The sequence below is a fragment of the Microsporum canis genome, genomic scaffold, assembly GCF_000151145.1.
Source record: "Microsporum canis CBS 113480 supercont1.6 genomic scaffold, whole genome shotgun sequence".
In the NCBI taxonomy this organism is placed as follows: Eukaryota; Fungi; Ascomycota; class Eurotiomycetes; order Onygenales; family Arthrodermataceae; genus Microsporum; species Microsporum canis.
The window spans coordinates 185,530-206,549 of NW_003299164.1; the positions used below are offsets into that span (position 1 = coordinate 185,530).

General features: G+C 48.8%; 9 protein-coding genes across 9 annotated transcripts in view; 3 read left to right on the top strand and 6 right to left on the bottom strand.

Moving 5' to 3' along the window:
* The window catches only part of MCYG_06197 (inorganic pyrophosphatase), a gene marked incomplete at both ends in the record, with an annotated part of 1,063 nt that extends 638 nt beyond the window's left edge, over positions 1–425 (bottom strand). Inside the window, 2 exons of the mRNA XM_002844187.1 lie at positions 78–197; positions 246–425. Coding sequence (XP_002844233.1) covers positions 78–197; positions 246–425 — 300 coding nt within the window. The remainder of the gene's footprint in view (positions 1–77; positions 198–245) is intronic.
* A 740-nt stretch (positions 426–1,165) lies between these two features.
* Positions 1,166–2,479, top strand: MCYG_06198 (tRNA-dihydrouridine synthase 2; the record flags this gene model as incomplete). Its single annotated transcript, XM_002844188.1, has 1 exon — positions 1,166–2,479. One exon carries the CDS (start codon positions 1,202–1,204, stop codon positions 2,477–2,479), a length of 1,278 nt encoding a protein of 425 aa, XP_002844234.1.
* Positions 2,480–2,761: 282 nt separating this feature from the next.
* Positions 2,762–4,513, bottom strand: MCYG_06199 (leucine aminopeptidase 1; the record flags this gene model as incomplete). The annotated part of the gene is made up of 4 exons (XM_002844189.1): positions 2,762–3,558; positions 3,621–3,904; positions 3,980–4,303; positions 4,409–4,513. The coding sequence occupies 4 exons, from the start codon at positions 4,511–4,513 to the stop codon at positions 2,784–2,786; spliced, it is 1,488 nt and encodes a 495-aa protein (XP_002844235.1).
* A 1,049-nt stretch (positions 4,514–5,562) lies between these two features.
* Positions 5,563–6,369, bottom strand: MCYG_06200 (uncharacterized protein; the record flags this gene model as incomplete). Its single annotated transcript, XM_002844190.1, has 2 exons — positions 5,563–5,806; positions 5,972–6,369. The coding sequence occupies 2 exons, from the start codon at positions 6,367–6,369 to the stop codon at positions 5,563–5,565; spliced, it is 642 nt and encodes a 213-aa protein (XP_002844236.1).
* Positions 6,370–6,960: 591 nt separating this feature from the next.
* On the bottom strand, positions 6,961–10,377 carry MCYG_06201 (Fun30p; the record flags this gene model as incomplete). Its single annotated transcript, XM_002844191.1, has 1 exon — positions 6,961–10,377. One exon carries the CDS (start codon positions 10,375–10,377, stop codon positions 6,961–6,963), a length of 3,417 nt encoding a protein of 1,138 aa, XP_002844237.1.
* A 1,710-nt stretch (positions 10,378–12,087) lies between these two features.
* Positions 12,088–12,527, top strand: MCYG_06202 (uncharacterized protein; the record flags this gene model as incomplete). The annotated part of the gene is made up of 2 exons (XM_002844192.1): positions 12,088–12,208; positions 12,298–12,527. The coding sequence occupies 2 exons, from the start codon at positions 12,088–12,090 to the stop codon at positions 12,525–12,527; spliced, it is 351 nt and encodes a 116-aa protein (XP_002844238.1).
* Positions 12,528–12,850: 323 nt separating this feature from the next.
* MCYG_06203 (ankyrin repeat protein) lies at positions 12,851–17,035 on the bottom strand (the record flags this gene model as incomplete). The annotated part of the gene is made up of 7 exons (XM_002844193.1): positions 12,851–14,161; positions 14,198–16,065; positions 16,126–16,236; positions 16,303–16,368; positions 16,441–16,658; positions 16,711–16,886; positions 16,949–17,035. The coding sequence occupies 7 exons, from the start codon at positions 17,033–17,035 to the stop codon at positions 12,851–12,853; spliced, it is 3,837 nt and encodes a 1,278-aa protein (XP_002844239.1).
* A 589-nt stretch (positions 17,036–17,624) lies between these two features.
* MCYG_06204 (uncharacterized protein) lies at positions 17,625–18,184 on the bottom strand (the record flags this gene model as incomplete). Its single annotated transcript, XM_002844194.1, has 3 exons — positions 17,625–17,999; positions 18,085–18,108; positions 18,152–18,184. 3 exons carry the CDS (start codon positions 18,182–18,184, stop codon positions 17,625–17,627), a joined length of 432 nt encoding a protein of 143 aa, XP_002844240.1.
* A 1,496-nt stretch (positions 18,185–19,680) lies between these two features.
* Positions 19,681–20,972, top strand: MCYG_06205 (uncharacterized protein; the record flags this gene model as incomplete). The annotated part of the gene is made up of 3 exons (XM_002844195.1): positions 19,681–20,180; positions 20,256–20,574; positions 20,637–20,972. The coding sequence occupies 3 exons, from the start codon at positions 19,681–19,683 to the stop codon at positions 20,970–20,972; spliced, it is 1,155 nt and encodes a 384-aa protein (XP_002844241.1).
* Between the last annotated feature and the right edge of the window lie 48 nt (positions 20,973–21,020).

Here is a 21,020-nt window from a genome sequence, read left to right on the forward strand (position 1 = left end):
GGACGACATTGGGGTCCTCCCAGGTCTGTGCAGTTAGCACATCCCGTGTTTCAGGATCTTGCAGAGACTGGACTCACGCGTGGGAAAGCACCGTAGTTCCAGAGATAGCCCTTGTGTGGGAAGCAGTTGCGGACGAAGCGAAGCTTGCCCTTCTTGGTGTCCTGCTTGATGGGGTTCATGAAGTCGTCTTTGGAGATCTGCCAGTGTCAGCGTGGACGTATATCGACTTTGCCGGACAGACTCACCTCCTGCTTCGCGTTGGTCCAGCGAGGGATCTCAACGATCATGTTGAGGATGGTCTTCTTCTCATCAGCATAGAGAGGGATATCGTGGAAGGGCGAGACCGGGACGCCATCCTTCTCGATGAAGGCCCTCCACTCGAGGGTGTTGAGCGCACCGACGTTGCGGACGGTGTAGCTGGACATGCTGGATGACGAAGACGTAGAGAGATGCCGTGATAACAAGGCAGTGCGACTGATACTTGCTGGCGCCAGTCTGGATGAAGAGAGAGGAGAGGAAGAAGAAGATGAAGCTGAGCGAGGAAGAAGAGAAGAAGAAGTCGACGAGGGGCAGCGAAGGCGGCGGAGGCGGAGGGCAGCCTCGGAGATTGTGGGGGCGATTCTGCCGGCCATCGAAGACCCTGAACTTTCGACCTCGACAGCGTCAACTTCACCCTTCAACCGGACACTTCACGACGCTCAGCCTTCGCAGTTCCTCAGACGACAGTATGATACTCCAGCCGAGCTGGATGCAATTGATGCCTTCTCCTGCCCGGCTGCTCTCTCAATTGATGCTGTTTTCCTCGATGAACTGCCGAGCTGTCGTGCTTCTGATGCAAGGATACAGCTAGGATGCGTCTCACGGCCGTTTCAAGCCAAAACAAGACCTGTTAGACGAGTCAATCGATGCCGCCGCTCGCTTCTGCTTCAGCTGCTGCTGGCCTCTTGACTGCTGGCCTCTTGACTGCTTGCTGCGTGGCTGCTTCGCTGGTTTCTTCTTCTTCTTCTCTTGATGTTTGGTTTTCCCGATCTAGATTCCATGCTTAGGTAAGTGCTTACAAATATTACCGTCTAGAAGGAAAAAAGACTCATCAAGAGATTTGCAGGCAAGACAGAGAGTGATAGAGAGCGATAGAGAGTGATAGAGAGCGATAGAGAGCGATAGCGACGACAGTATTGGGCACGACAGAGTGGGAGATGATATGAACAGGCTGATCCGCTCCGTCATGGCCCTGGGAACGAATTCGGTCACGTCACAGGCTAGAGTGCCCATCCCTCAACATGGAGTCGACTACCGTGGAAAAATCGTGCTTGCGCCCATGGTGCGCTCCGGCGAGCTGCCCTCCCGCCTCGTCTCGCTGAGGTACGGTGCAGACCTCGTCTGGGGCCCAGAGACCATCGACCGCTCTCTTATTGGCGCCGTCAGGCGTGTCAACCCTCGAAACCAGACCGTCGAGTTCACCCGGATCCCCTCGCACCCAGGCCCGGCTTCTGACAAGGTATCAGTCATCTATCGCATCGACCCGGCCAGGGAGAAGGGCAGGCTCGTCTTCCAGCTGGGCACCGCCTCGCCGGAACTCGCCGTCCAGGCTGCCAGAGTCGTTGCGGACGACGTCTCCGGCATTGACGTGAACGCCGGGTGTCCAAAGCCCTTCAGCACCCTTGGCGGCATGGGTGCCGCCCTCCTGCAGACCCCGGACCGGCTCGTCTCGATCCTCGAGGCGCTCGTGCGCGAGGTCGGCCAGCCCTGGCAGATCGGTATCTCCGTCAAGATACGCATCCTCAAAGACCCTGAACAGACCGAAAGGCTGGTCACCGCCCTCTGTGCCACCGGCATCACAGGGCTGACCGTTCACTGTCGCACAACGCCCATGCGCCCCCGCGAGGCTGCCATACGCGACCAGCTGCCCATGATAGCCTCCATCTGTCGCTCCGCGGGCGTGGCATGCCTCATGAACGGAGACGTCAAGTCCAGAGACCACGCCCTCGCGCTCATGAGCCAGTACGACGTCGATGGCGCCATGATAGCCACATCGGCAGAGTCGAACTTCTCCTGCTTCCGTAGCGCTGCAGACGGCGGGCTGGCGTCGTGGCGTGACCTCGCTCACGAATACATCAGCACCGCCATGGAATGCGAGAACAAATGGGGCAACACAAAGTACCTTCTCAACATCTTCTTGCCCGGCAAGGACAAGACCGCTCAGGTCGCCAAGGCCGCCAGAACATACACCCACTGCTGCACCGTCCTGGGCTTTGACGACCTACTCCCTGCCGCTAACAAGGTCGACAGCATCCTAGGCATTTCCGACAGGACAGAGGCGGGCATCAAGCGGAGCGCAGAACTCCTGGCGCCGCCCATCCATGAGAAAGTAGCAAAGACCGATCTTACGACTACGCCTCCTGCCGCCAGGGACATCGACATGTCAATCAACTCTAGTGCCATGACAGGTGATACGCTCGCCAGCCAAATCACCGCATAAAAGGTTACACGGAGCTGTACTCTCTTTTCCTGCATCTTCACTCTTTCTATATACGATACGGCTTGGCGTTCTGGAGCATCTCGAGGGGAGCATTAAAATACATTTCCCGTTGGTCATGGTTCATTTTCTTATCCTTTCATCTTCGAACGCCGGGGCTACCGGCTCATGAAAAATACTTTCAAGAAAATCACGCGCAAACCACATACAAGACTACAAGACAAGATAGATAATTGAAAAAATGGTATAATTATAATTTATACTCTAGAAAGCTAGGTTCATAACAGCTGGAAACATTAAAATCTCTTTACATGAAGACGCTGTGGTGTCCGCATCCACCACCAGGCATAGACTGGCCACGGGGGCTCACGTCACGCTTACCCGTCTTTGGGCGGGTTGGGAATCCGCGCAGCGAACTAGCATACTGAGCAGTGGCATACGCGATTCCTCGAGTGTTGAGGTAGATAGCACCCTTGTTGATGTTGTCTACAGTGTCGCCCTTGCCGTGGTAGTTCTTGTCATAAGCAACGCCAGCCTCGCCGCCAAATAGCTTAGCCTGCTCGGCGGTCTTGACGACCTCAGCACCAGTAAACAGACCTCCGGCAGGGACGTTGCGCTTGATGAAGGCAGAGTAGTCGGAGCGGCCGGTGAAGGCGGTGGGCTGGTGTGGGATTCCCTGGTCATCGAAGAACTTCTCGAACAGGTACTCGATTTCAGCAGATCCGGCGGGGCCAGTCATGTTGTAGGCGGAGCCGTCTCCGTCGTAGATCTGGTTGGCGAAGTTGGGGGAGCCAATCATGTCGAAGTTGAGGTACAGCTTGACCTTGTGCAGTTCACGGTCGTCAAGGCTGTCGACGTAGAAAGTGCTGCCGAGAAGGCCGAACTCCTCGGCGGTCCACCAGCCGAAGCGGACGGCGTTGTTGACCTTGAAGTTGGTGAGGGCTTTGGCAACGGTCATGATACCAATGGTACCGGAGCCGTTGTCGTTGATACCAGGGCCGGCGTCGACAGAGTCAGAGTGAGAACCGAGCATGATGACGTTGTTGTGGTCTCCTCCCTTGGTCTCGGCAATGACGTTCCAGCTATAGAGCAGTGTTAGTACGTGTATATATCATTGTTGACCAAAGTATGGAACAATACTCACGTAGTCCTGTTCTCAAACTTGCTGATAACGTTCATGGTGACGGTAACCTTGCCAGAGGCGACAAGGCTAGCGAGGTTCTTTCCATCAGCCTGAGAGATTCCAGCAGTTGGAGCATGGCGGTTGTCAAGGCCACCCAGGGTGCCGGCCAAGCTTCCAGGGACGTTGTTGTAGACGATGGCACCAATAGCCTTTGCATCGCCAGCCTGAGCGGACTTCTCGCCAAAGCTGCAGACACCACGCTCGATGAGGACAATCTTGCCCTTGGTACCCTCTGGGTAATCAGTCTGTTTGCAATTGTCAGCTCTTCTGAATTTCCAAGCGACCAGTCGATATATAGAATGGAAAAGGGGCGCACATACAGCATTGCATCCCATGTTCTTGGCCAGGACAAGCTCGGCAGTGATCTTGTCGGCTGGAGGGCTGTAGGACATGGCACTGGCAGTGAGATCCTTGCCATTGGCATTGACAGCTGCCTCAGCATGAGACCACAGGTGGACTTGTGGCTGCATCTTCACATCGTAGTAGCCGGTAGCCTTGAGCTCATTGTAGATCCAGTCGACGGTATCCTTGTGGCCAGCACCACCGAATACTCGATTCTTCTCAGGGTGAGCGTAGGCGAAGTCTTGGAGTTTCTGTACGCCAGCCATAAGATCCTTGAGCTTAATCTTGTTTTGCAGGTCATCCTATACATTTACATCAGCACATGATTCTCCAGTATTTTTGCTTACTGTAGAGCGATAAGTGACAGGGACAAGAGGACGATCGATCGATCTTGTGTATATACTCACAGCATTAACCAACGGCTTGAATGGCCAGTTCAAGGCATCCTCAGCAATAACGCCCTGAGAGATGGCCGTGAGGGCAACTCCCAGACTCAACAACTGTGTCTTCATGATGGTTTCTGTGATGTGCAAAACGAAGGGATGAAGGGCACTTTGGGAAGAGGTAGCTATTGAGATGGGATTTCCTCGTCGAAGATCCTGCCGATCTCATCCAAAAGCTGGGGACGAGCTGCTTAATATACACCAGCTGCCCGGAGGCTGAGGTCAACCGTTTTTTTTTTTTTTCAGTAGCCCGTCCTCTCTCGAGTCATCTCTCTCGGTTCATTACGGGGACCAAATTTCCCATTCCCACGGCCGCAACCTGCCGGTTGTTCGGGATTTCGCTCTTGATCGCATGGGTGTGCATCCAGGAACCCAGAGCAGAGTAGGGCTTTCTTCCAAAACTTTGCTGCTTCGGGTTGGATGTCTCTCCTCGGAATTTGATTCTGGGTGGAAAAAGCTGTGCCTGTCTATTTCTCCCCCGCCTTCCCCCGCAAGTCAATTGCTGAGCTGGATGTACCATAGTATAGTAGGCGAGCGTATAACTTGCAGGTCCCCCAGGCATTCCCCAGCTCGAACCCCATGCAAAGCTGATTTTCCTCTGCTGTCGATCCCTGCAAGCAGGGATATCATCCATCATGCTAAACTGCTCGCTTCACCTATCTAGCTTCCTTGGCGGTTAGGGGTCTCACAGAGCGAGATAACTGTACAACTCGCCCATTGTTATCTTCAGTGAAGAGCAGGCATAGTTATCGTACCCCATTCTCCGCAGCGTCAATGCCGGGGAGCAGCCCGGGATGTCCATATTCGTCTTCGGCTTTGGTCTTCCGCGAGACATACTGGATAGATGTGTCATGCTGTCGTGGTATCTGGCCATGATATCTATTGATCGGGGATATAAATTTTTCGACCTTGGGATGGGGATATTAATTCCTCTCCACCGTCGCCAAGGCCAAGAGGTTCCATTTATCCCGAAGAAACAAAAAGCAACATACTATGTAGGCGGCAAGAGACAGCAAGCAAGACCTGGCTGGTGACTGGTGACAAAAAAAAAGAACAGGCCGAAACGAGAGGCGGCGTGGCTTGGTTTTCCAAGTAAATATGGGGAACCCAGAGGCAAATTATGGAAATCTCCCTTTGGCCTCCCTTCTCGAAGTTTTCGCCCAGCTTTTAATTGCGGTCCAACTGTCGTCACGAGGAGCAAGCAAGGATATAGCGAGTTCTGGGACTTTCTTGAGGTGACATTTGGGCGACGGGCTGGCGTAGATTAACTCTTCCTGGAGAGCATGCCGAGAGGATCGAGATCGTGTTCCCCAGTCCTTGAAATGAGCTCTCCCCGTATTACATAGTAGTATGGTCCTTCGTCTGTATTAGTGTTGTCTCTATGGACTGGCATCATGGAGTTAAGAAACTCTTAGCTTTTCGTTTGCCTCTCTGCTTCTCCCATGTCCACGGTCGAGGAGGATTATTCTAGGTGCCCAGCTCCACGCGAAAAGAAAGGCTACAGTCGGATGATCTTATTCCACACACATATCAGTTATACGGATGCCATGGGTTTGGGCCCTTGCCTGGGTCGAAGCGAAGCGGGCGAGATAACGCTGTTCCCGCCGCAAGCGTGACTTAACTCTGGGGTAGAAGCAGAGAGTGATGACGTCCTGTAGGCCGGGCACGTCGGTGGATTCTCCTTGCTGTAACCAAGGGATGGCTTCGACAGCGAGTTTAGTGCTCGTAGAATATTCTGGGTTGTCATTGTCCACTGTCGCCGTCGTTGTCGTTATGTTGAGCGTGAAGTCGAAGATTTCCCAAAACGGCGTTTCCGAGGCGCTCCGCCCAGCATCCTGTATATGTAGGTAGGATGCATAAGTATATAAGAAAGTGCAATATAAGAAATCCGCAGCCAGGGGTAACCAGCAGCCAAGAGAGCCCATGTTTAATATTCCGGTCTTATCATTGCCACGGTTAAAAGTATATAGTTACCGGCCATGTATATCATATGTAAGTGGCCATCCTACATCCATCTACTCTTGCACATATCACCGGTGCCATCGAGGAGAGACATCGCTTGGCTGCGTTGCGAGATATCTATAGAACACTTTGATATTGACTTGACAGCCCGCTTTATTTTTACGGGATTAGACTCTCGGACGTATATATTATCTATATTTCAGTGTTTAAGACCCTGATTATCTTCAGCTAGAAGGTTCAGGAAGGTCAGGAACACTTCTTAGTGGAATTCTAGGCTGTAAGTTAACTCTAAGTGGGAGCCTATGAGGTGCTGGTGAAATAGGCGAGCCGACAGCTCATCAGGCACTGGTTCGCCCCCAGACATGCGAGATTGATACAAGAAATCTATGTTGGCCAAGGGGGTATCTTCACATGGCCGGCATCGAAAATGGGGTATCTGTTAATCGGAGGGCGAAGGCATCAGCCAGATAGATGGAGGCCACACAGCAAGTACGGAGAATGGAGCCAGAACAAGGGGGGAGTGACGTGATGTGTAATGATAACGGTGCATGGCATCAAGAGCTATTCTGGCCCTCCAATTCAAGTGTCGATATGACCAGCTCCTCCACTGCCTTAAGGTTTTCATCGTCCCGTTTTCCGCCGAACGGTGCGCCTTCATCTTCCCCTGCAACTCTCTGATCCAACGCTAGTTTTGTCTGTCCGAGTGCATGGATCTGCTCTTCGATTGTTCCCCTTGTCACAAGGCGTACCACTTCGACCTCACGTGTCTGGCCGACACGGTGGGCACGGTTTTCCGCCTGTATGTCTTCCTGCGGATTAAAGCTCGAGTCGAATATGATTACTTTGTTAGCGCAGGCCAAGTTTATCCCTGCGCCGCCGGCCTTCGTTGACAGCATAAACACCGGAATATCCACTTGCTCATGGAAGGCATCGAGGATTGATTGTCGGTCTTCAACACTGGTCGTCCCGTCGAGGCGGAAGAATTTGATATTTTGTGTCTCCAGGACCTGCTCCAGGATGTCCATGACCATCGTGAACTGGGAGAATATTAAAATCCGGTCGCCGTTTGCGATAAAATTAGTCAGGAGCTCGCAAAGCTTATCGACTTTCCCAGACATCATCCATTCCTTATTTTTGAGCGAGAACCTGCCAAGTGAGGCGGGGCTGCCTGTACATAGGGTATGACATTCGAAATCATTGTATTCGCGAAGTTCAGTGTAAATTTGGTCAGGGTCAGAATGCGCCCACTTTTCATCTTTCAGGCATGCCTTCGACATTCGACTTAGTGTCTTATCATCGTAGAACCGACGGTAGAAAAGTGGATGAATTGCGGCTTGTCGCAATTTCATCAGGATGTTAGATGATTTGTTTCTCGTCGATTTCTTTCCCGCCGCTCGGTCGGCTATATGCTGCTTCACTGACTCGATCTCGTTCTGGTAAATCTCCTGTTGAAACTCATTCATTTCGCAGTACTCAACACGGGAAATTTTAGCGGGCAGGTCAATCACCTGATGCTTTTTACGCCGCAATACAAATGGCATAAGCATGGATTTTGCTCGAGCAATTCGCTGTGCTGATAGCAAGGCCGAGTGTGTATCATCCACTGTTTTAGCCTTGGCCCTGAATATGTACTCGAGATCATCCTTCCGTTCTCTGAAAACTGAGGGTAGGATGAACCCAAGCAATGAAGCTAGCTCCTGGAGGTTGTTTTGAAGAGGAGTACCAGTAAGAAGTAGACGGAACTGTGCTGGTATGCGGATAAGCTTCTCATAGAGTTGAGATTTACTGCTTTTCAGCATATGGCCCTCATCGTAAACACAAACATGAAAATTCATCGACCGAAGGAATGCCGCATCGACCTTGGCTTTCGCAATGGTGTAGGTTGTGATGACAACGTTGATATTATCCTTGTTGTCCTCTATTTCCTGTCTAATTTCTGCTCGGGCAGCTTGGCCTGCATAGTAGGGCATTGTCTTGAGCTTTGGACAGAATAGGGAAAACTCGCGGAGCCAGTTCTCAAGGGTCGAAGCTGGGACAACGACCAAATGAGGCCCAGTAACACCTATTTCAAGGAGATGGGAAAGGAAAGCAATAACTTGGCAGGTCTTTCCTAGCCCCATATCATCGGCAAGAATACAACTAAGGCCTTGGTCATAGACCAATTTGAGCCAGTTAATTCCAACAACTTGATAATCCTTCATCGTAATTGTGTCACTCATTATAGCAGGCTGGGAAATGAATTTTCTGCCTCGGGATTTATCTTTGATGTCGTCCGCATCCTCGCTCGAGCATCGACGACTAGACGGGCTTCCAATACCAGAGTCTTGGATTCCATCTGGCGATGCCTTGTCAAGAGAAACTAGTTCCAATTCGCCGCCATCCTTCCTCGACCCAAATATGTCCACTCCCCAACGTTCTATCTCTGTTGCTATGGGTTTTCCAAGAGATTCACATTGCGCGACCAATGCATCAACTGCCTCGTAACCTATCCACATATCCAAACATTTGTCAACCACTTTATCTCCGAAAAGCTTCTTGGAGATTTTCTTTTTACTTGGAGGTTTTCCTGAGGTATCGGGTTGTTCAATCGAGACACGTCGCGCAGAAGCTAATGTCGAGAATGGCCTTTGTGCAATGAATTCGCTTGCAACTTCAAGTGTAATCTCGGCAATATCAGCCAGATCATCTGGAGAACATGAATTAAAAAAATCCAAGACCTTTGCTTCCTGGGATCCATCGTCAGGAGTTTGAATTTCAGCTTCTGAGCCTGAAGAGTAGTCGTCCTCAAGAGGGATTTTTGGGGAGGCTGGCCGAGCTCTACCACGTGCAGCAAGCTTTTTGGGTGGCTTAAGGAGTGTAGATTGTTCGGAGTTAGTGGTATCCGCAGGTGATTCCTGACGGGATTTAGGCCCTCGTATTAGACGCCGGCGTGGTGCCTGCGGCTTCTCGTCTGACTCTGGGCGGGGAAGCATGGGCTGTTGGCTGGCAGTCCACTTATCCTGGATTCGACCCTTGGATTTAATTTGCTGTTTTACAGCAGAGACTCGAGGAAGCTCGCAATCCAAGCTCAATTCATCCTCGGACATTTGATTTGTGGGGTTTCTTTCTTCCGACGTTGCAATATACTCAAGAGCATGTTGGTAATTACCGCGATGCTGCATAAGGGTATCCAGACAAAACTTAACTGATTTATTGGGGTATACTGAGCATAATCTCTGAACTTTGGTTTTTAGAGTGAAATCTTCTATTTGAATAAGCTGAATGTTGTTGTCGTCAGACATAATGGATGCAGTCCGATTTCGTTTATTGCACACTTCTGAAAGGCTCGTTGCTATGTTCGCATTATCAGCGGATCGTTTTTGGCCCTTTTGTAGGTCTGAGTTATAGAATGCAGCTGCGGTGATTTCGCGAAATTTGGCTAGAGAACTTCCAGATGCTGAAACAGGCGATGGTATGTCTCCATCTTTCTCCGGGCTTTGAGCTGCTTTTGCAAACGTCGAGGGCCTTATATCTGTAGTTCGCACAGTAGAAAAATCATCGTCTGAAGACCCACCGCGGTAGGTAGGCCCATCATCTTCGCTAAGATCTATGACCGGTGTTCTTCTGACTGGGCCTGTGGCAAAGGCTGGAGGTCGAAAGTGGGTTCCGCTAGGTGCAATGGACTCTGAGAAATTCCGATTCGAGCCTTGCACTGATGGGCCGAGAGGGGATGAGCCAGCTACTTGGACCACGGAGCTACGCTGTGGCGAGAGCTTTGCATGATTCGCATGCTGGACGATTTGGGTGGGTTGGGTCAAGATTTGGGTCGGTTGAGTCGGTAGGAGTGGTTGCTCGCCGTTGATGGGAACAGTAGCTATTGTATCCTGTTCCAAAGCCTCATGGGCATCAGAGGCTGCTTCGGTGCCCATATACAGAGCCTTGCGCGCTGCAGCCATGTTCCGTAGAGGGGTGTCGAGGATGCGGTCCTCCATATCTGCTCGCTACCTCTCACAATATCGAGAAGCTTATTCTGTAACAACCGAAGGCCATAGTGTCATGGGCACACAGTGTTTCGGTCGCTAAGTGAGGCAGCAAGAAAGGCTCCTAGCACAAGTATGGCGATATCAGAACGATACTGAGTGAGAAAGACGGGAAGCAAAATATTTTGATGTGAACCAGAAAAAAGTCCAAGTCCATAAAAAAAAAAAAGAAGCGCCGAGAGTAGTTTTTATCACGTGATACAGTGTTATAGTCACGTGATTGGTTGAGGCTCAAATCAAGATTTAAAAAAATGAACGAAATATGAGAGGAAAAAGAGAAAGAAATGAAACACATAAAGAAAAGTGGTAATACAAATGATAAATAATAAATAAAGAAGAGATAAATCTTGAATCGTAAAGTCTCTACAATATCTTGAAACCACCTCATCTACCAACTTTTCACAAAATACTAGTGCCATTTACTCCATGTCTCTCTATAAGAGTAACTTTAGCTGAAATACTTTATACCAGTAACAAATGCTACGCCTTGTGGGGTACTCTGTATACAAGCTCTGCAGCTTGTCTACTGACTGCTAGATGCTACTGATTATAACAGCATTTATTTAATTCGTCAGCTACACGCCTTGTCCCTGCCAAGTCATCGGCCCGCTAGTTGCCACCATTTAAGCGCGTAGTGGAGACGTTATTTGTCTTGGCACCAATCTTGATTTGGCAGCCAGCTATACTCGGCTTCAGATACTCCAGGAAAATTTAGTATAACTAACTGAAACTCCTTCATTGGTAGATTATACACATAATTTTGTCGTATCCGCTTGGGCTTGATCAGAATTCTCGTCTGTACAGCAGCAGCTGAACAAAGGCCAACAGTTTGGACATGGAGCAGACATCCCAGGTGCAAATAAGACAATTAGTAGTGTAAAATGTATGTAAGTAACTCGAAAGTTGGAAAAGGAAGACAACATGCTGTTAAAGACCCTAAATTTCTTTGAAGTAAATAAGTTGTTCACCACTAGGCTCGAGATATCACCACGGAATTCAACTTAATATTAAATAAAATATAATAAACAACCGCAAGAATTAAACCTACTATCCGGAAAAGAGATAATCATGGCCTCACTCAGAGGTTTTTATATGCATTCCATCCACTAAAAGGGTAGAAACACATATATGGACTAGGAGATGTGTGACTTCTCTAGACCTTAGACAGAGATGCCTGTAGCAGAGTACTTATAATTCGTGTTAATGAAACACAGAAGTGCTTTAAAAATATTATTTTATCCGGAAGTTTCATGTAAATAATACCTAGGTGGTTATCGCTGGAGTACTTTCAGCCCTTTTTCTATTGGCCATTTCCAAAATTTCGCTCAGCCCTCGATATGCAGGAGCTAGCTAGCTCACGTTAGTATTCCCTTGTAGACTTGTTGCTCGCTGACTGGCTGTCACCTGCATTCAGTCTTATTTTACTTGTGGGTCATTATTGTGGTGTCGGCCTATAGGCTTTCATCAGCATGAAGGATATTATTGGTTAATAACATATTGTCGGATTTGAGAGCACCTACACAGCCATCGATACTATGCCTTACAGTAGAAATGATAGATGCCCCTAGATATAATGTGGGAGTTTTTTGGGTATAAATTCACGTCCTGCCCGGAAGGGTCCCTCTAACCAGTTTGACCTATTTGTGCTTTTGGCTGAATAAAATGGCTCTGTCGACCGAAGCTATCATCTCCCTTGTTACACTTCTCGTTACTTGCCCTTCTGCTTTATTGGCACTATGGTCCTACGTATCGCATCTCCAGACATGGCCGGGTGAATATAATGGTATTTTCAATATCTCTGAATGCTCATCAAATGTTGTGAGAGAAAGCTAATCAGTCATGGGATTAACAGATATTACCCTCCAAGAACAGAGCCCGGTCTGATGATGCGCTTGCTGCGGATATTCAAGCTCCAACATTCTACATGGTATGATATCTACTTGAACCAAGAAGGACAGACGACGCATAAGCTAACCTCACCACCAGCAGGTGAAAATATCAATGGAACCCTCGGCCCCATCCGCTTCTCAATAGCCGCTCTCGCAGAGAACATGTCGTTTCAAAGGGAATTCAAGGTTGAGGTATACTGTATTAGAAATTAGAGTGGTGATATATCGATGAGGAAATATTGAGAGACTGCGTTTGCTTTTAATGTAGCTGCTATAGAATTTTGTTTCCCACATTCAATCAGCTCTTTGTTTTTGGGCAGTACTCCTGAAATCATCGTACTAGATTTTGATCGGAAATTAAGCTTTGTTAATGGGTTAGGTAGTGATACACAAATCATCGAAGTGCTCTCATAAATCTCTCGATGCACCTCAAGAGTAGTAATTCAACTCCTCGATGACTATACCGGAAGGGATAGGGAGAGGAAAGCCTATAATTATCCACTCCTAACAGATCAGTAGGCAATGTATTGCAAAGCCTAGTTTTTCCTATAGGCCTTTATGAATCTGCTAATTGCAAAATGTCCATGTTTAAAGGCCAATTTCGAAGCCCTCGTTCGCTTAAGCTCCAAGTCTTCAGTATCCGGATGGTGGTTCAACAATAAGTGCAGTGTATCCAACCTGCCGTTTTCTGCTGCCCCTTCAATAGCTGTACGGCCATTCTTTATAGCCGGTGCACCATTGATATCAGCACCTGCGGCAAGCAACATCATGACAATCCTAATGTTTCCCGCAATTGCTGCACCTTGGAGTGCCGTAACTCCGCTGTCTAAAGCAGCAGGGGCATTCACCTCTGCGCCACGTTGGAGAAGAATCTTGATAAGCCGAACGTTTCCATTACTCGCTGCTGCTTGCAGCGCAGTCCTTCCATGAGTAGGGCTTGGGGGGGCGTTGACGTCAGCATTATTGTCTAAGAGAAGCCGAACAATATCCAAGTTTCCGCTTGACACTGCCTCCTGAAGAGCAGTGAACCCAGGATAAGATTCATTAGCCGGCGCATTGATATTGGCACCACGATCAAGAAGTGCTTGTACAATATCGATATTTCTGCTTCTTACCGCGGCTTGGATCGCGGTAACGGGGCCATATTTAGAGCATGACCGGAAGTTAACATCTGCACCCGCGCTTAGAATTGTCTGTACAAGGCTATAGCTAGCTCGTTCGGCAGCGTCCTGAAGAAGGACACGACCGGCGGGAATACCCGAAGCCATATCGATCCTAGTTGGATTAACATCTGCCCCGGCCTTAATCAAAATTTTGATCAGATCTTCGTCGATAGTCCAAGTCCGTACTGCTAGACTGAGTATATTCCTCTCATGATTTGCGACGGATAATGTAGAGCCATTCTCAAGTAGGAATTTGACGATTTCGAAGTTTTTCTTCTCCACTGCGGCTTCAAGAGCTGTAACTCCAAAGATCCTCGCTGGCGGCAAATTAGGGTCAGCTCCAGCCCGATATAGCGCTTTTACTACCGACAAAGAACCACCTTCTGCCGCCGCCTGCAGACATGTTCTACCTTCAGATAGGAATGCGGGAGTGTTGACATCCGCACCGTAGCTTAAAAGTAGCTCAACCAAGGTAATGTTGCCTTTGTGTGCAGCTTCTTGTAGAGGAGTCAGTGGGTTATTGTAGCTAGCGGGAACATTAGGATCAGCTTCTGCTGAAAGAAGAAGCTTTGCAATTTCGATGTTGTCACTTTTGGCTGCCTGTAAGAGAGGTGAGTGGCTTGACAGGTGAGCTGGAAGATCAACAGTCGCTCCAGCTTTGAGAAGCAGTTGGACTGTCTCTTTCTAGCCAGCCTTAACTGCCGCTTACAACGCCATAACCCTGTCAAAGAGGCCTGGTACATCATTAATATCTGCTCCGGCTTTCAGTAATGTCTTCACCATCTCTGTGTTATTATCCATAGATGCAGCAGTCTGCAGAGCAGTTTTTCCACCGACGTCGCTAGGTCTCGCATTGACATCTGCTCCAGCATCTATCAATATATTAACTGCTTCAATATTTCTTGCTCGCACCGCAGCCTGTAATGCAGTCATGCCTCTCCTCTTACTAGCGGGCAAATTAACACCAGCTCCAGAATTGATCAAGAGAGTCAGCAACTCGTTGTTGTTCGACCCCATTGCAGCAGCCTGAAGAGCAGTCAGGCCATTATACGGCCCAGCTGGAGCATTGATATCAGCCCCTTTCCGTAGCAAAAGGAGAACTAGTCTTTTATTTCCAGTTAGTACTGCAATCTGAAGTGCAGTAAACCCGTAGTCGTTCCGCGATCTGGCATCGATATGGGCACCGACGCTAAGAAGCAAACGAACCATGGCCATCTCCCCTGCCTTGACTGCTGCTTGCAATGGAGTAAAAACAGGGATAGGATAGAAATAAACCCAATCATCCTCATCATACTCATAATCCGGATATGATAGTTCATCTTTGAGCTCTTCCTCGCAGCATGTTGATAACGATGCATTGACTTCTGCCCCAGATTCTAAGAGAAGCTGAACGGCTTCCCAGTTACTGTATTCAGCTGCAATCTGGATTGGTGTCCTGAAAGTCTCAGCACCGCCTTCGCAATTTGAACAAATATGTAGGTCATCGGAGTCCCTGTGCGGTGTGTGGGTAGCATTGACGTCGGCCCCAGCGCCAAGCAGCATATCAACAATTTCCGCGTTTTTGTGCTTGCACGCAAGTTGTAACGGAGTGAGGCATCCTAATGCAGCCCTGTTTGGGTTTACCTTTGCATCTAACAGGAGCTGTACAACGTCGGGTCGGCTCTGCCGTACCGCAAGTTGTAGTGGTGTCTTTTTGGTCGCAGCTAACTGTGGGTCTGGTTTTGCCCCCGCTTTAAGGAGCATCCGCACAAGTTCCAGGGTGTGAGGTTTCCAATAGCCAAACACGCTACAAAGAGGCGTTCTCCCCTCTCCACCTGTATTTGGATTTGCCCCTGCGTCTAGGAGCATCCTAACTAGTGGAATGCAATTGGGCCCTTCCACGTCAAGAGCTTCCTGAAGGGCAGTACTCCTGATTGTCATACCGCTCGGTACATCGGTTTCCGTTCCAGCATCAATCAGAATCTTCGATGTTTCTATATCCCCCTGCCTCATCGCGATTCGTAACAAGTTGGAGGCAAAAACCTGGGCGGTGGTAGATTTGGACCGAAGGACGTCCTTTAACAAGTAGCGAAAGCCATTTTTAGTCAGCCATCGAAGCAATTTCTCTGTTCTATAGTCTGTCAGGAGATTATTGGAAGAAAGATAGACGCAGAACTGAAAGAATTGGAGTAAAGCATTTGACTTTGAGTGTCCAAAGAGCTTTTTGGTGCCTCTTGCCAGATCACCGTCGCGCTGTTCAATCATGACAGGTTCCAGGGATCGCGTAATATCGCCAATGTCATCTCCCGCTGGAAAATCAAGCGTGTGTCCGCGTTCTTGTAGACATTCAGAAAGCATTTTTCTTGCCTCGTGAAGTAGCTCTTTGGGCACGGATCCAACAATCGCATTGTCTTGACTGTTATGTGGTATATCTTGGGCCGTGGAGTAATATTGCTGGTACACGATTGCACTTTGAGGCAGTGTATAGTTAAAATCAAAAGCAGACGGATCTCCCAGAGTCTCAATCAGATTTAGAAAGGTATCAAAAGGTGTTTGAAAGCTAGTATCAGAAGAGCTGATATCTAGCTCTCTTGTATTTTGAGCTCCAACTATTTCAAGTCAGCAATTCCCCACTATTTCCAGACAATAAGTCAGAGAATTAGCCTTACAAAGGCTCAGCTGGTCATTCTGAAACTGAAAGCAAGGGAGATCATTCAGATGCAGAGAAATACCAGTATCAATAGCTGCGTCAGCCTGGATACAGCCTGGGCTCTGAGGGCCTACATTAAGAATAAGCTGTTAGAGAAACGCTTTCTCTAGCTGGACAAATCCAATAACCGCCTTACCTGGATCACAGTAGTCGTTGGTATCCACTGGAGTGCAAACTTTGATTCCATCGGGGGTTGGCGGAACTAGAGATATAAAAATCGATCAGTACCAGAGAGAATTCCCACTAGTTATATTAGAAGAATCATCTTCCTTACCCTCCAGACACGTATGCTGATAGCTGAGAGAAACATTACGAGCCACCTCCTTCTTGAACGTTTCCTCAGAAACCCGTTTCCCGCGGCTATACGTAGCGGTCTCTTCCTTTCCTTCTCGCTTCCGTTTCCGTGTCATGCAAAACGCATATTCCCACCGTTCTTTTGCCGTGGACTTTTTGAAACCCCATTGTGAGAAATGATGACGGTATTCAGGCTCCCTATAGAAGGTCAACATACATTGGGAGCATGTAGCAGGATAAAAGGACTAACGTTTTACAGAAACGGCGCTCTCCTTTCATATAATCCGCTATCTCCCCCGCGGTATTATTCTTGTACAGCTCCCTAAGTTCCTCCCGGTGCTGTTCCCATTCAGAAACAGTATTCCTTGCGCGTGTCTTCGGCATGGTTTCAGTAAAGGCCTCTCTGGTGCTTTTTCTCAAGTCAATCTTTAGGGTTGTTATCCGCGATGACCAAGAGATTCCCTTGGGCTGGCTGGTGGTATATATACCCAAACCTCTGAGCATACTTGCTCATGCTCACCCGGCGGTGTAGAGGCATCTGTATACTCTCGATTCTCAACCATCTTGTCTGCCATAATGTTATTGGGCCAGGCCTGAATTGCAGAAGGAGATGCTCAGCCTCGCGACTGGGCAAAGGGCAGACTCACATGCATTCATAGTCGCAGACGCAGCCCCTTGTGAACTCATCGGTTGTCCAACGCTCACTGGTCAAGCTTGCACATTTTCTGATGAATAAACCCTTGTAAAACCTCTCCCTTTTTCTGCAAGGGTTTAGTGAAGCGGTAAAAGTGTTGGATATTCATCTCATTGGTGTATTCCAAGATGTCGCGTTTGAATGTTGACCGACCGGGCAAAGTGAGAACGAAAAGAAGCAATTATTTATCAGGACTGAGAAAAGAGAGAAAAGAGGATGTCATTTTTTCGATTAATCTTATATCTTTGACTAGCTGGCGATAGATCGTTGCTAGAAGTCCGAGGGCGTTAATTATCCGTCTTTTTGCATTGGAAGTTTTCTCCACCTTGTCGCTCGATGCTGGTCGAATAATCAGAACTGGCGGCCTGACACGAAAGGCTTCCCACTTTTCGACTTTCAACCAGGTTCAGCAGTCTTCAGAGTACTCTTCAGTGTGTATTAAGAAACAAGAGTCATGGCTGGTGAAGTATTCAACGTATGAAAGGAGCTTGTAGGACATGTACTCCGTAACTCCAACGAACTCCCTGGGCCGGCCGATTCTCCAGAACCGCACTGAGGTTGGCTGCTGGGAAAAGGCCACGAAGATGTTGTTTATCCAGCAGTGCTGGTCCTGGGGCGTTGTCATAGGACATCGCTATCGTATGCCCTCGAGGAGCAGAGAGGCGTATACCATCAAACTGCGGTTTCATAAGAGTGACGTCTTTCCCATCAAGAGATGGACGAACGAGATGTTTGGTTGTTATTACAAGGGACTTACTACGCCGTATAATTATATCTGGGTCCCGGTTTGCATTCAAATAATCCATCTTTGAACATGCTCTCGTATATATAGACAGGAGGAGGTCCTATATATATATATACACTACGATTAGCAGTAACTATAGGGCTATACATACATGCTACTGCATATGTCCTGCGTCAGGGACGCACCTGAGATTCCCTTGATTTGGTTGACTGTAGGAATCATGACTCTATCCCTAGCACTAAATGAACATACGAGATGCTCCTCACTGATCCAAGGTATAGACATCGTATGTACATAGTACTTATGTACATTGCTGTGTTTATACCCACTTCAACGGCAAACGCCACCGTTTGGCCACTATCATGGCACTACCAGCTCTCTAGCTAGTCACAGGCATCTCCCCCTTGATCCAACCATCCAGACAAGATGAAATGTTTCCTGCCCAGTGGGACGAACTAAACACTTCGTGGGCCTCCTTGGGCAGCAAAAGGAAAGATTAAAAACTGCTTTGGCCAACGCTAGATTAAAATTTATATTGAAGACGGAGGATTCTAGCGACTTACCACTCTACATATCGTATATAATATCTTCAGGTGGACTCGAGAGAGTCCCAACACAACGACAACAGCAAGCATTGTTCGCTGCTCCCGCCTTCAAGGACAAATCGTTGGTAGCCCCTGAACGGAAGTTTGACGGAGATTGGTCTCTTAACTACTCTCTCCACACCAGAGCTCTAAACCTGGTCGTAAGGCTGGAGTTGAGCATATCCATCCTGTTTATTCACACAACCATCGTCTTCTCTTCTCTCTACTATTCGGCATCGTTCGGCATGTTTGCTTGCTCTCTCAAGGTACATGTGAAACAGCCAACCCCGGCGGAAGGGCAAGGAGGACAAGACTAGACTTCTCCAAGTCGGCTGGACGGATTCGCGCATTTCCTTCTTTCAGGCAATGGCGGGATTGATATGTCTTGTCCGTCTCGTCGTTGACAGCTGCCAATATGGCCGTTGATCCCGGGAAGATAGAAGCCGTTTCGACCCCTGGTTTATGTACGCCCATGCTCCGTACATATGCATATATGGTACATGATCTCTGCGAACTGCATGTACTATGTTATGGTTATATACCTAGGGAGTCCCCTGGTTGGATCCCCTTCATGGATCTAGCCCAGCTCCGGCCTATGGTATCCTCTTCGACCCTCCAGGCTACTGTCGGCCAAACATCGATCGTGGGGCTCATCCGCTGGTGCGAGTTCCAGCGTAGCCACGATAAACCCCGCTATGCTATATAGGCAGAGCCGCCTATCGAGAGATTGCCAGCAGATGCCCTCTTTGAACATCCTTCAAGCCAACAAGAAGACGGCACGGTTGATCTCCCCATCTGGTCCAACGGCCGTCGATATGCCGATTAGAGTCCCCTCGTCCGGCGTCTAGTGTCTTGCTTGTTCTTGTTCTTGTTCTTCCTCTTCTTCCTCTCTCGTATTCGCCATTAAGGGGGAGAGGGAGGGAGAAGTGAGCTTTTGACAGCACCTACAAGGCCGCTAACCTGGCCACTATGGGATAATTGACAGCAAGATTTTGGCTGATTTTCATCCGTGACGTTTTCCGATCGATCCGTATCAGATCCCCATAGGGCTAAAGAGCCCCCCTTGCTGTGATATAAACTGTTTATTCGTCCCCCCCCCCCTTCGTATACAGAGTTGAAGGGCCCATCAGTATCAAGGCCTTTATCCTCCTGAGGACTGCAGCATCAAAATTATACCCCATCAGCATCAGGGCAACCATGCAGCTCCCACCACCTTCAGTGATGCTTAGTTGGCCCATGCCTAACTATGAGAATCCAGCTCATGTCCGTGGTCCTGCGCTCGTCATTTTGACTGCCATCTTCGCGCCGTTGACCTTCGCCGTGGTCCTCGTCCGCGTGTTCACTCGCCTCCATCTATCAAAGAGCTTTGGCTCGGATGATATATTCATAGTCGCAGCCTCAATCCCTGCTATCGCCTGTGGTGTCATCACCGTCCTGGGAGCAGAAAAGTTCGGTTGGAACCGCCATGTCTGGGATGTGCCGCTCAACGAGCTTGTCCTGAGCCTGAAGCTCACTCTAGCGCTAGAAGCCCTCTTTGCGATCGGTTCCTCGCTCACCAAGCTCTCCCTTCTCTGTTTTACACGGAAGATTACTGCTGGCACGAACTCAGTTGTCCTGCGGTGGCTGGTTATAGTTAACATGGCCATTGTTGCACTAGAAATGATCATCTTCTGCATAGTGGTCGTCTTCAATTGTCGGTATGGTAGTCTTGAGTGTCCATATCAAAGATACCCTTGATGCGACGGTATATGCTAATTGATCCTTGAAAACAGCCCTATATCAGCTTACTGGACTCTGTCAACCAAGCCTCAGAAATGCATAAATGAAACGGCGCATCTCCTGGCCGGTGGCATAGTGAACACTCTCACCGATTTCTGTGTCGTTATCTTGCCAATACCGACCGTCATGGCCCTGAAACTGCCCAACAGACAGCGCCTTGTATTAGTCCTCCTTTTCGGCGCAGGTTTCGCAGTCTGTATTGCCGGTAGCGTACGAGTCTACTACGTGTATAAGATGAACACCACATACGATAAAACCTGGGCTGCCTATCCGGTCTGGATCTCCGGCACCATCGAGATGTACCTCGGCGTGGTATGTTCAATGTCCTACTTCTTCAGTCTATAGACTCCCCGAAATACTGATCATTTACCTAGTTCGCTGCCTCACTGGCATCTCTCAAGCCCTTCTTCGTGCGCTATCTTCCCACCATCCTGGGCACTTTTACCTCCCAGCGAGACGTAGTCTCTTCTGTCTTTGCAAGCTCGCGCGCACGACAAGCCGACTCTCGATCCACAGGCCAAAGCAAGAACGCAATTCTCCGCAGCTACCAGACCACTACTACCATCACCTCTGCTGGCCAGGATATAGAATTTGAATCCTTAAACGCCAAGAAGGGGGGGGTAGTAGTATCCCAGGTCATAACATACGAGACCAGAAATGCGTCAGTAGCAAGCATTCAATCCTTGGAAGAATCGCCACAGTCACAGTAGGAGGTAAAGTGGAAGTAATCTGGAATTCTGGCTACCAGGTGATTGATC